The sequence below is a fragment of the Hippichthys cyanospilos genome, chromosome 2 (genome assembly GCF_059441005.1).
Source record: "Hippichthys cyanospilos isolate Australia breed blue-spotted pipefish chromosome 2, RoL_Hcya_1.0, whole genome shotgun sequence".
In the NCBI taxonomy this organism is placed as follows: Eukaryota; Metazoa; Chordata; class Actinopteri; order Syngnathiformes; family Syngnathidae; genus Hippichthys; species Hippichthys cyanospilos.
In genome coordinates, this window is record NC_142370.1 from 13063444 (window position 1) to 13075481 (window position 12038).

Below are 12038 nucleotides of genomic sequence, written 5' to 3' on the forward strand. Positions count from 1 at the left end.
TTGATTTGATTCTCAAGATATGAGCTATAGTTAGAATATTTTAGCATTAACCCTGTTCACAAACTATATATGGTATACGGATATACTACTTGCATAATGACCCCCCCCCCCCCCCCCCCCCCCCCCGGCGACGTCGCAATAACCATTTTTGAACTTTTGTTCCTGCGTTCTATAAACATGTCTGCAGTATAAATCCTCAGCTTTTGGAGGAGTTTCTTTTGTCCTTGTCATTAATTTGCATTTGAAGGAGGCTGGTGATTTTCTTGTTACTTTTTTAAAACTGGGTGAAAATAAGAGATAAAGTTGTCTCTTAAAGAAAAAAAAACTTTATCTGGAAGTCCAACTTACATTTTATCCAGGTATTTAACGGGAATGTTCAAATGCCATGATAGCTTGATTAAAACCAACCAACCAAACAAACAAAAAACACAGAAAATATGTGTGGTGTTCTCGGTACGGAAATTACATAGCGAAAGTTAATAAAAGAGCAAAACTGTTGTATTAAAAATGCTGGAAAATATTAAAAGGGTACTTTTTAGAGGTTGATCTACTTTGTAGTGTCTATTCCTCTACTATCTGTACTTTTCTACTTTTACTTCTTTTTTTCTTTACTTTTTTGCTTATTACTGTAACTTGGAAGCGAGCGCTCTCCAGCAAGGGGTTTATCTCTTCTAATAGGTTGTGAACCTTGCTTTCACCATCTGCTATCATAAGCTCCAGACTCTCATCGTCACCGCCTTGTTTGTTTTTGTACATGTTACTATTGTCCAGATAGGGGCGACAGCGTACCTTAAATTTTATTTGCTAACACTTGACTCTGACGGAGGAGCAGAAGAAGAAAAAGCTCGTCCACAATGGCGACCGAGTTTCGGATGGAGTTGCTCCCTTCGGACCCGCTGCTGCACATATTATCCTTCCTTGATTTTAGAGACTTAATCCAGTAAGTATGTGATACCGAATCGCTCTTACGGCCACCATAACGATGAGCCGGTCGTGACGCTCGTTGCCGGAAGCAAGCGGAACATAAAGCTGCAAGATCGTGCTCCGGCGGCTAAGAATAACAACAACAACAACAACAGCATTTTGCCAGCCAAGTATTAAAAACTAACTGCAAGACTTACTTAATAAAACATTTTTGTTTTATCGCAAGGAACAGAGCTGGTGACAAAATGATGAATACATTAAACGTCAGACGAAATAAGAACGCAGTTTCATTACTTTGGTCACTTAGTTGAAGCTAGCTACAGATGTTTTGTTTTTAATGGAAATGTAGTATAGAAAACGAAGTGCAGTTTTTGTTTAAATCTACTGGCAATGTTTCCTAATGTAAAATCATTTTATGTCTGATTAATAACCCATTGTCATCATTTCTCAGCACTTCTCACTTATAATTCTCTTTATATTGAATGTGTTTGTGTGCCTGCTTGGTCCATAGCATCAGTTCCACCAATAGGAGGCTGAATGAGTTGTCCAAACACAATTCGTTGTGGAGGTTGCCGTGCTCCAAACATTGGCTAATCACAGAGTAAGTCCCTGTTGCTTCTAAGGCTGCATGCTACTGCCTCAAAATTAAATTTCAGGTTTTTTTTTTTTTTTTTACTCCCCTACTTAAAATCTTATTTTAAATGACTTTTTCCTTGCTTGTTTAGCATTTACCTGATGCTAAACAAGCTTTGAAAATTTGCTTTCCAAACAAGCTTTTTCACAGCTTCAGCACAAATCTACTACTATACGCAAATATGAACAAATAGTCATGCGTGTTTTTTGTCTGAATTTGCTTCCATGGTTAGTGACGAGCGGGTGCAGAGCAGCCAGTCCTGGTTCAGCCTTTTTAAGGAGTACTACGCCGACCTGGGCCGTTACATTCAGTACTACGCGGTGTTGAAGCGAGCCTGGGAACAGCTGACCACTTTCCTGCAGCAGAGATGTCCACGCATGATCGCGTCACTCAAAGGTGAGGTTTTGAGAAGTTTCTTGTAGCTTGAAGACATGGCATGTGTTTGCCCATATCAAGCATAAAGATTACGCAATGCTTGTTCAGTCCACACCCCCAACGTTGCATTTAGTTCCTGTTTAACTGTGTGAATTTTGGGAGCATGTACACCATCGTCCTTTGAAATTTTTTGATGCATCTGTGCACTTTATAAGTTACATGATCATGATCAATCTAAACTATAAGTTATTTTATAATAAAAGATTATAAATTCTAATTTCAACATATTTTGACTGATTCAAAACACTTAAAACTTTTCAGCTCAAACACACTGTAAAACATTTTCAGTTTCAAAGTAAAAAAAATAAAATAAAATAGGATTTGCTTTTCTCCTCTAATTTTCTCTACTTTATTCAGCTCATCCCAACTGCAAGTTTTTCTTCTTAAAAGTTTATTCAAAATGTGAAAATAAACTACTACTACATTTTTTGAACCCCCAAATTTCAAAATAAAAGCCGCGACTTGTGGTTTATTTGCTTTTCTCATCTTAATTTCTCATTTCTACATTTTTGACTAATTTAAACTGTTGTAACTTTAAACTGTTCAGGTTATTCATGCTGCCAATATTTTTCAAATTTTAAAAATAATAAAAATATACATAAAATGATTTTTTTTTTCTCTCTAATTTTTACCTTGACCGATTCAAGCCGTGCCAATTTCAAAATAAAGGCCATCAATTATATCATTTATTTTTCTCCACTTTCTTCTATTTTGGATGATTTTATCCATTCCAACTTCCAACCGTTTATTTTATTCATACAATTATTTTTCAAAATTAGAATTACATTTCAAACTGTTCCAACTTTAAACTTGCCCCAAATCAAATTGTTTGTACAATCCCACATATACGAGGAGATTAAAACTGTCAATCTTTCAACATATTCAACTAATTCCAAGCTATTCGTGTTCCTTCCCATTTAATTCCGTGTCATTCCACATCATTTGATATCATTCCAAATTGTTCCACAATTTTTAATTCCGCCTCTCAGTCTTCACATGCAACTCCTCCAGCAAATATATTCTCCAGATATATTTTATTCCCCTCACTTTTCTGACATTCTACTTGCGTATTTTGCAACTAGTTGTGAAAGATGTTTGGCATGATCCAAAAGATAAGCCCAGCCCTCAATCAGACCAGTTTGCCATGGCTGACCCGGCCAGCGGCGTGAAGTCGCAGATAACTTTGCTCCCCGTATCATCGTTCGTCGCCAACGCTTAACGCCATCGCCAACCTTAGCGTTGAAGGGCTTCGTTTGCTAATGCTCGCTTATCATGCGTTTGGGTATCCAGAAGGCGCCACCGAGGCGGAGCTGAGCAACGTTGAAGCTCAGATCGGCTGCCGCCTTCCTGATGACTATCGTTGCTCGTACCGCATCCACAACGGGCAGATGCTGGTCATTCCGGGGTCAGTATACTCAAGGTCGCCCGCCGTTGTCCGTGTCGTCGGCGTCCTGGTGCATTTGTGTGCCCGCCCCCAGGCTGATGGGCAGCATGTCGCTGTCCAATCACTACCGCTCGGAAGTGCTGCTTGACGTGGAGACGGCGGCGGGGGGTTTCCAGCAGAGGAAGGGGATGAGACGATGCCTCCCGCTCACCTTTTGCTTCCACACGGGTCTCAGCCAGTACTTGGCCCTGGAGCACACCGAAGGGCGCCGCCTGTTTGAGAGCTTCTACCCCTGCCCTGTTCGTAGCCGTCGTGCCGGAAGGGGAAGTCGGGGGGGGGGGTTTGCTCACTGCCGCCCGAGTGACTGTCACCTTGTTCTCTTCCAGGATCAGACAGCCCAGGATCCCTCTGCCGTAGACATGTTCATCACAGGTGGGTTTACCAAGCGTGCGCTATGCTTACTAGCATGGTGCTTTGTGAAAAAGTCAACAGGTACGACGTCTGTGTTCAGGTTCCTCCTTTTTGGAGTGGTTCACCACCTACGTCAACAACGTGGTCACGGGAGAGTACCCCATCATCCGAGATCAGATCTTCAGGTACAGGAGCTCGCGCTGGCGGCAGTTCTTGGGGTCCCAGCTCTCAAATGAGCTGCTGCTGAAAAAAAAAGTTTGAATGATTGCCCCTATTAAGTCCTTGTCGACTTGTAAATATCATTCAAACCAGGTACGTGCACGATAAGAGCTGCGTGACCACCACCGGGGACATCACCGTCTCCGTTTCCACCTCCTTCCTGCCCGAGCTGTCCTCAGTCCACCCGCCGCATTTTTTCTTCACGTACCGCATCAGGTAGTATGGGTCGGCCTCGGCCGCCGCCCCGGCCGGCGCTGACGAGCCCGTTGCGACGTTCAGAATCGAGATGGCCAGCAGCGCGCCGCCCGAGGTGGCCTGCCAGCTGGACAGCCGCTACTGGAAAATCACCACGTCCGACGGCAACGTGGAGGAGGTGCAGGGGCCCGGCGTGGTCGGTATGCTACTCGCGCATCTCGCCGTGGGCTTGACTCCGATTGGGCAAAGTGAGTCATTAAGCTTACGCGTGCGAGCAGGAGAGTTTCCGGTCATGACGCCGGGAAAAGTTCACGAGTACGCCAGCTGCACGACCTTCTCCACGCCATCCGAGTACATGGAGGGACACTACACCTTCCACAGACTCGGTAATTAAATCAAAGGATGGCATGCAAACCCGATGCACAACTTTCACATTTGAAGTCTCGCACGACAGATTTTTTTCGATTGGATCGTTGGATCATAAACCACCGAAATGCTCAAGCTCGCACAATGTACACAAATGTATGCAAATTACATGAAGTCAATGATAAAACGGAATCAGAAAAGCTATTATTTCACAAACGAAAATGCGAACCAGCTAAACGCATACACTGCATTACTGTATAACGGGATGAAGATAAACTAATATTAGCTAGCATGTTATCCACAGTCACAAGTGGTTGGATCAACAAATTTAAACTAATTTTGGCCATATTATCATACACCAATATTCTTACAAAGAAAGTACAACTAACAGACAGTCGTGGGTCAGATTTCACTGAGACAAAACGCAACGTGTGCGTCACCGACTGACTGCTCTCAAAACCGTCATCCTTCTCACTTGAAAATGTAATATCAACAGCGGCCAGAGGCGGCGCTAAAAAACAAAGATCAAGCCAAACAACTCACAAAGGAACGAATCAGTTCCAAAACATTATTTCGGGTGCGGGCCCGGTACCAGTTGATCCACGGACCGGTGGTTTGAGGACCACTGATCTTTTAGATTTAAACAAAAGAAATCACAATGCCAAACATCAGTGCAATTTTTTGAATATGTTGGATTTTTATTTCAATTAAAAGCGTAATTGTCCAAAATGAATACAAGTAAGAACGATTTTATTTTGGGCCTGTTTTAATAACTAAAAAATAAACATTTCAAAGTATTCTTTTCTGCCATATCAAATAAAACAAAGTAATGAAACACGCAATAGACTTTTTGTTTTGCTAACGAACCACAAAAGACATGTATTTACACTAGAACAGAATTCCTTTATCGTCATTGTACAGCAGGCATACGGTGTATTTTATGAGCATGTTTAATTTTATGTTTAGACCAGTGGGCTTCCTGCCTAGGAATGTTCTTTTCCCTCGAGCGTTTTCTTTCTCTCTTGTGTCAGACAACAAGGAAGTCTTCAACGTCGCCATCCCTCGCTTCCAGATGGTGTGCCCCCCCTTCAGGGAGCCCACCTTGCGGACGGTGAGTAGACGCTACGTGACGCGGACATAAGAAAGGAAACATTCATAAAGCGCTCTTTGCTCCCGTCAGGAGTCCGGCGAATACACGTCAGCTTTCGACGACCGCGACGAGAGCGACTGCGGCAACGGCGACCGGGACGACTACGACGGCCTGAGGGGGATCGACATGTCCGCCCTGGAGGGAGCGTGGTGCCCCCGACACATCTGAAGTTCGTGCTGGGGTGGAAACCAGGCGGGTGACGCTCAGTTATCTTTATTAGCGGCGGATCATGGGAAAAGCCATCGGGACGTCGCAGCTTGTTCTCGTCTGCGCAACTTCGCGGCGCTTGTTTGACTTTGTAAAGATCTGGAGGGAAACCTTCACGTTTGAACTCTTCGGATGCCAGCAGCCGGAACACAATTTCTCCGTCGCTGGTGTATGCCGGTCTTTTCCTTTTCTTGGGGGGGAGGGGTCTGTGAATGCTTTAGTTTGATAGTAGTTTTTTATTGATGAAAACCGGTGAGATTTTACTTTCAAGTCGCAGAACAAATGTTGCACTCGTTCACTTCCCGATGTGGTGTAAAACTTCATCCTTTTGTTAAGCGAGAAGCGTGATGATATTGCAAATTCCTATGGTAAAATGACATCACTTTCATGCCATCGGTGGCTTCGGTTTTCGTTTGTGACGATTCAATAAATCTTCATCGCCGCTTCAACGCGATACTGACATCAGCCAGGCCGACTTGACGCATTCGTTTCTACACAAAAGGGAGGCGGAGCAAACTCGGGATGAAACGGTCCAACGGAGGGGTAAACTTAGTGCACGAGCCGCATTCGATTCAGGTCCTCGAAAAAAGTTTTATTTCTATGAGTGGAGTCAAGTTTACATTCTATGATCAACCCTTTAAGAAGCAATTTCGCACCAAGCAACATTTACAGTACGCCTTTATCCTCTAACCGTTTTCAAGCTGCAAGATTTTGAAATAGCGAAACAAAATGTGATTTTTTTGTTGCAAAAAGGGTTATATTCCAATTGAACATTTTATTTCTATTCATTTAACCTTTTATTTTTTTATTGTTTACACTAATTCAGTTTCATTGTATTTGATTGATACATTTATTAATTTTAAATGTTATCCTTTACCACTAAATCTGATATTTTGTTTTCAAGTATGAACTATCTAGTTATATACTGAGTGAAAGTTGTTTTTTTTCTTTTTTAACCAATTCAATTTTCCAAAGGTTTTGTTGACAGTCAACTAAATCGATGAGAAATTGTAAGCTTATTTTATTGCACATTTCTTCTTTTAACGAATCAGTTAAAAGGCTTTAGTTGTTTTTAAAATTGAATTTACGCTAACCATTGTGCAATTTGTGAAAAATGTATGCAAAAGTTTTTAAGAATTCATGCTCACTTTTAATTGAATTTGCACTTTTATAAATCCTGAAAATTCCACAACACAATACAATTTACAGTAAATGAAAAAAAAACAATCAGAGCAATTTAAAAGCCATTCCAAATAAGCAATTATTTATTCAACAACTGTTTCTTACAGTAAAGCGATTGAGTTGAATTCAAAAGTGAAAGAAAAAGTTCAAATGCAAGCATTTTGGCGGTGGGCGGGTCCAGCATGTCCAGAACTTGAGGTGTTAGAAGAACATGAACTGCTCTTCACCCTCGACCTCTTCAATCAACCTCCGCGCTCGTTTCCTCCCGGCTCTGGTCTCCTTGGTCTCCTCCTTGACCGGCAGCGGCTCGTCGCCCACGGCCAATTCCACTCCGCCCTCCCCGTCCTCGCGTGCGGTGCAGCGGCTGCAGTGCCTGCGGAATCCGGCCAGGAAGTGCGACCTGAAGCAGCAGAAGGGGCATGCGTAGCGTCCCGGCCGGTGGGCCGCTCGGATGTGCTGCTGGAGTCGGCTGGGCAGGAGGAAAGTGCACTTGCAGTCTTTGCAGCCGTACGGGCGCGCCACGTTGTGTCTACGCACCACGTGGCTGATGGCAAAACCTGGGCCAAAAACACCTGGGTGAGTGCTGGCTGTCTTTGAACACGTCATCACCATGACCAATCTCCCTCAAATCATTCAATATTAAAGCATTGACAACTATGAATTGTTTCTTGTTCCAAAATGCATATTTGCGATTTGGCACTCATCAATTTGCAAAGTGAGCCAAATTTGCTGCGTTAGTATCGGAATCGTGGCGGCACGGTGGCATACTGCTTAGCATGTCTGCCTTACAGTTCAGAGGTTCCGGGCTCTGGCCTTGCTGTGTGGAGTTTGCATGTTCTCCCTGTGCCTGCGTGGCCAGCGGCTTCCTTCCACATTTCAAAAACACGCATGGGAGGTACATCGGACACTCTAAATTATGAATGGTTGTGAATGGCTGTTTGTCTTTGTGTGCCAGGAGGCTTTGCGCCTCTGAGCCAATAGGAACGTACAAAAGTAAAAATAACTTCCTATTTCTCTCACTATGTACAAAAACAAAATATTGTACTTCCTCTTAATAGTTCATTTTTATACACTATAGTGAGCTATTGTAAAACCGACCTCCCCATGGCTACAATTAAATAATTATATAATAAATATAAAAAAAATATAACTTAAATTTTTTTTAATTCTGTTGAGTGCCATTGTTATTTTCCATGTGTTCTTGTTTTGTTGTTATTCAGAGGATGAATAGCTGCCTGTCTGTTTATCTGGCTTTTTTTTATTCCTGCAGCACTGACCAATCAGGGCAATCAGAGGTTTAAATGACATTTTTTACCTTTAATCAAGGAATCCACAATGTTTACTTAGAATACAGGAAAAAAATGTAATTTGAAGGTTATTCCAAACAGAATTCTAAAACGTTTTCGTTTTAATGTTACAAGAGTGACATGAATATTATCTATTCATGTTTACAACTACATTTAGAATACCGGCAAGTTACTGTCATTTAAAAATCAAATGAAATATTCATTCTTTTCCAGTCACAGACTGTCAAAGCAGAGTGATTAAAACGCCACATACGGCTCTGGAGTTACAGCGAGGCACCCACCTCTGAACATAATTCTCAAACATCAAATGATCAGTCATTTTTTTTCCTTTTAGTTGAATTCCTAATTCCAATTGAAAACATAACGAACAATAGTCATCCGCATTCAGGGGCCTCACCTTTCATTTTGGTCTTCCAGCCACATATCACGCAGACGTAGCGATTGGACCTGAAGCAGACCACCTTGGCCGTGGCCTCCAGTTCCTCCTTGAGAAGGTCGCCGCTCAGCCCGTCCTCCTCGTCTTCATCGGCGCCGCCGCTCAGATGCCGTTTGGCCGTGGAGGCGGACACGGAGTTGTCTTGCCTGATCCTCTGTGCGACGAACTCTCTGGGGATGCTGTGTTTTCGCACCATGTGGGAAACGGCCACAGCTTTCTGCTTGTTTTTCCACCAGCTGCAAATCAGGCAGCGGTAGATGTCGCCGTCGAAAAGCAGCACGCTGTCGTCCACGTTGGGGATCATCCTCTCAGATGCGGCGTCTTCATCCTTCACTTCCACGCCGCTGTCGGCTCTCTGAGAGGTTCCCTCGTCCTCGTTGGCGTCCTTCAAAGACTCATCTGCTTCCTTTACGTCCACGTCTATGTCCTTCACGTCCACGCCGCTCTCAGCTATCTGAGAGGTTTCCTTATCCTCGTTGGCGTCCTTCAAAGACTCATCTGCTTCCTTTACGTCCACCTCTATGTCCTTCACGTCCACGCCGCACTCAGCTATCTGAGAGGTTTCCTCATCCTCCTGGTTGGCGTCTTTGAAAGACTCATCTGCTTCCTTTACGTCCACCTCTATGTCCTTCACTTCCCCGTCGACTTCCATCCCTTCCTCGTCTGCCGTCTTTGTTTCCTCGTCTGCCTCCTTGTCCCCCTTTTCGCTCCTGCTGTCCTCCACCTCAGCTCCTCCCGCCTCCGCCGCCGTCTCATCCATGCAGTGTTTGGCGATGATGTGCTGGTACAGTTTGGTGAAATCGCGGCTGGTGAAGAAACACTCGGCGCAGTGGAACAGCCGAGCGCCGCTCTGGTACATCACAATGTTGCCGAGGCGACCCATCGCCACGCCGTCCAAGTAGGTGGGATGGGCCGAGGCGATGTGGGATAGCTGGTGGCTGTGACTTTTGGCAAAATTGCCGCAGAGGGGACACTGGAGGTGGGTGGCCACGCCGCCGCCCGCTTCCCCTCGAGACTGTTTGATGACTGACATGACTGCGTGCGAGATGGCCACGACTGAAAAATATTACAATAATTGTCAAATAATAAAAAAATAAACGTTTTTTTCTCTTCAAAAAACGTTGAAACTATGGGGTGTTAGTCAAGGTGGAAACCTGCCAATTTTAGCAGGCACCCTTCAGGCTTCTGCGAAAAAATGTCAGGAAAAGCTTACTAGAACAACTGAACATCATTTGAGGAGATTTGGAATCAATTTAAAGTGTGTTTGTCCGGACTACTGTTCAATACAAATTTAACTGTTGGTTGATTCTGAAGCCGCCACACACTTGTGCAACCACATGTGATTAGTTGTTTGTATTTACCGTCTTTTTATATCCATCGTCTTTGGCCGCTCCTTTCTATAATTTTTCGATTCAGTTGTACACATATTCGCGTCAAATTAAAGATGGACCTTTGTTATAAGGACTTGTATTGTTGGTTACATTCTAATAACAGTATGTCATCAAAACCATGGCTTTTGGCATATACTAATAATTGATCATTATTAAGATCGTAGAAAACATAATCATCGTTTGCATTCTCGCCAAAGCTTGCTTTCAAGGCTCAAGCAACGTTTCAATTATTATAAATGACAAAGTAACAAAACGAGACTGAATAACGCAGGCCAGTTATTTGCAGGCTTACAGTAGTTTCCTTAAAACGACTACAATGCGGCTAACAGCAAACACGCTAAATGTGTTGCGGATACGTTCTTAGACTTCACCTCGACCGAGCTGTTCCTGGCGGATGCCGTCAAGATGTTAAATCTCTTGTTCAGTACATAGACGAATTAAAATCAACTCCATTCACATTCAATTTTCCCATATAATATACAGCATACGAGTGCGAATATCGATGAGTGGCTCTGACGTCACAATTTGCCTTTGGAGGCCCAATCAGACCACGCGTTTCATGCGCTTTTGCCATTAACTTCACCAATGGTTGCCTTTCTTAATATTCACTCTGGCCAATCACAACTCTAATCATTGCCGAGCGCTCGTTCGAGTCACGATTCTTATCGCGAGAAGTCAGTTCTGCGTGAAGTCTGTGAATTAAGAGAGATGCACTTAGTAGGTACTACGATTTATTTGTTTGTTTGTGAATTATGTACTGTCTATACCTGGTAATTGCTTTATTCGTAATATTTATTAAAAAATAGCGGTAAAATTGGTAAAATAGGGGTTTGGTGAAAGGATGAGCAATAGTACTGATGAATCTTAATCATTCCTCAACTAAAAGTCAAAAAATGTATAGATTTTATTATTGAAAAAAGAGAATGAACAACATTCTTACTTTGTACACTTGGCCCAAAAAGTGCTTTGTGGCGAGTGGTTTGTGGACATCTCGTCATAAATTACACATATTCATATTGTGTGTGAGTACTGTATTCCGATACAGTACAGAGACATATACATGTACTGTACTGTACCTGTCTCGCACTTTAGCCACGAGTTGATTCCACATATGTGTACACGGCAGCTTGGAATCTGGCTGGAGGCTTTTATTTATTTATTTATTTTAAATGATGTTCACCCATGTGGAAAATATTTCTTTCTCCCAAGTAGCCCCGAATCAGCTCATCTGTGTCTTATTTACTAAACATTGGAATCACAATTTGAAGTGGCTCCAGAAGATAATGTGACATCATCTGTTTTAGTTTTGACTTGTCTGTCAAAATGTTTTTGTCATTAATACCAATGTGTGTACATGGTCAATGTGTGGGCGCTTGTATAAAACTTAAGAAAATAAAGGCTTATGACAGTTAGTTGCTTCATATTCCAACTAATTTGCTTTTAATTTGAAAAAAAAAACACTCTTCTGTAGTAGTAAATGAGATGTTCTGATACTTGCAGAAACTCTCACATATTCCCTGAGGTGCTTTCATGTACCCCAGATGTACTCATACCCCCATGGAGACGCATTCAAAAGTCCTTATTCGGACAATGATGCACATTGTCAGAGAGAGCGTTCACATGAGGGTTTGAGAACCAGGGAAGGAACGACCCAGGGTGAGTCCGGAACTGAAGATGGAGCAACATGTGTTAAGGTCAGCGACCATCTGCAGACCTGGATAATCCGCATTAGTAGATTAGCAACACACAGGCGACACTCTGAGGACGATCCCATTTATCTTCTGATGCTCCAGAACT

At 43.0% G+C, this 12038-nt stretch overlaps 2 protein-coding genes across 3 annotated transcripts; one reads left to right on the plus strand and one right to left on the minus strand.

Annotated features, from left to right (window-relative positions):
- The first annotated feature begins 827 nt into the window (after nt 1-827).
- On the plus strand, nt 828-6390 carry fbxo3 (F-box protein 3). The gene is made up of 12 exons (XM_088408450.1): nt 828-940; nt 1436-1525; nt 1791-1954; nt 3284-3398; nt 3472-3676; nt 3764-3809; nt 3889-3973; nt 4101-4223; nt 4287-4402; nt 4481-4588; nt 5600-5679; nt 5749-6390. Exons 1-12 carry the CDS (start codon nt 855-857, stop codon nt 5884-5886), a joined length of 1356 nt encoding a protein of 451 aa, XP_088264576.1. The 5' UTR covers nt 828-854; the 3' UTR covers nt 5887-6390.
- A 782-nt stretch (nt 6391-7172) lies between these two features.
- LOC148427406 (uncharacterized) lies at nt 7173-10763 on the minus strand. Of its 2 annotated transcripts, none has more exons than XM_088408448.1 (3): nt 10613-10763; nt 8812-9906; nt 7173-7664 (listed from the first exon to the last, which is right to left on the minus strand). In XM_088408448.1, the coding sequence occupies exons 2-3, from the start codon at nt 9881-9883 to the stop codon at nt 7309-7311; spliced, it is 1428 nt and encodes a 475-aa protein (XP_088264574.1). In that variant the 5' UTR covers nt 9884-9906; nt 10613-10763; the 3' UTR covers nt 7173-7308. The 2 variants fall into 2 exon arrangements, with proteins under 2 accessions (XP_088264574.1, XP_088264575.1); XM_088408449.1 differs by lacking the exon at nt 10613-10763 and adding an exon at nt 10212-10602.
- Between the last annotated feature and the right edge of the window lie 1275 nt (nt 10764-12038).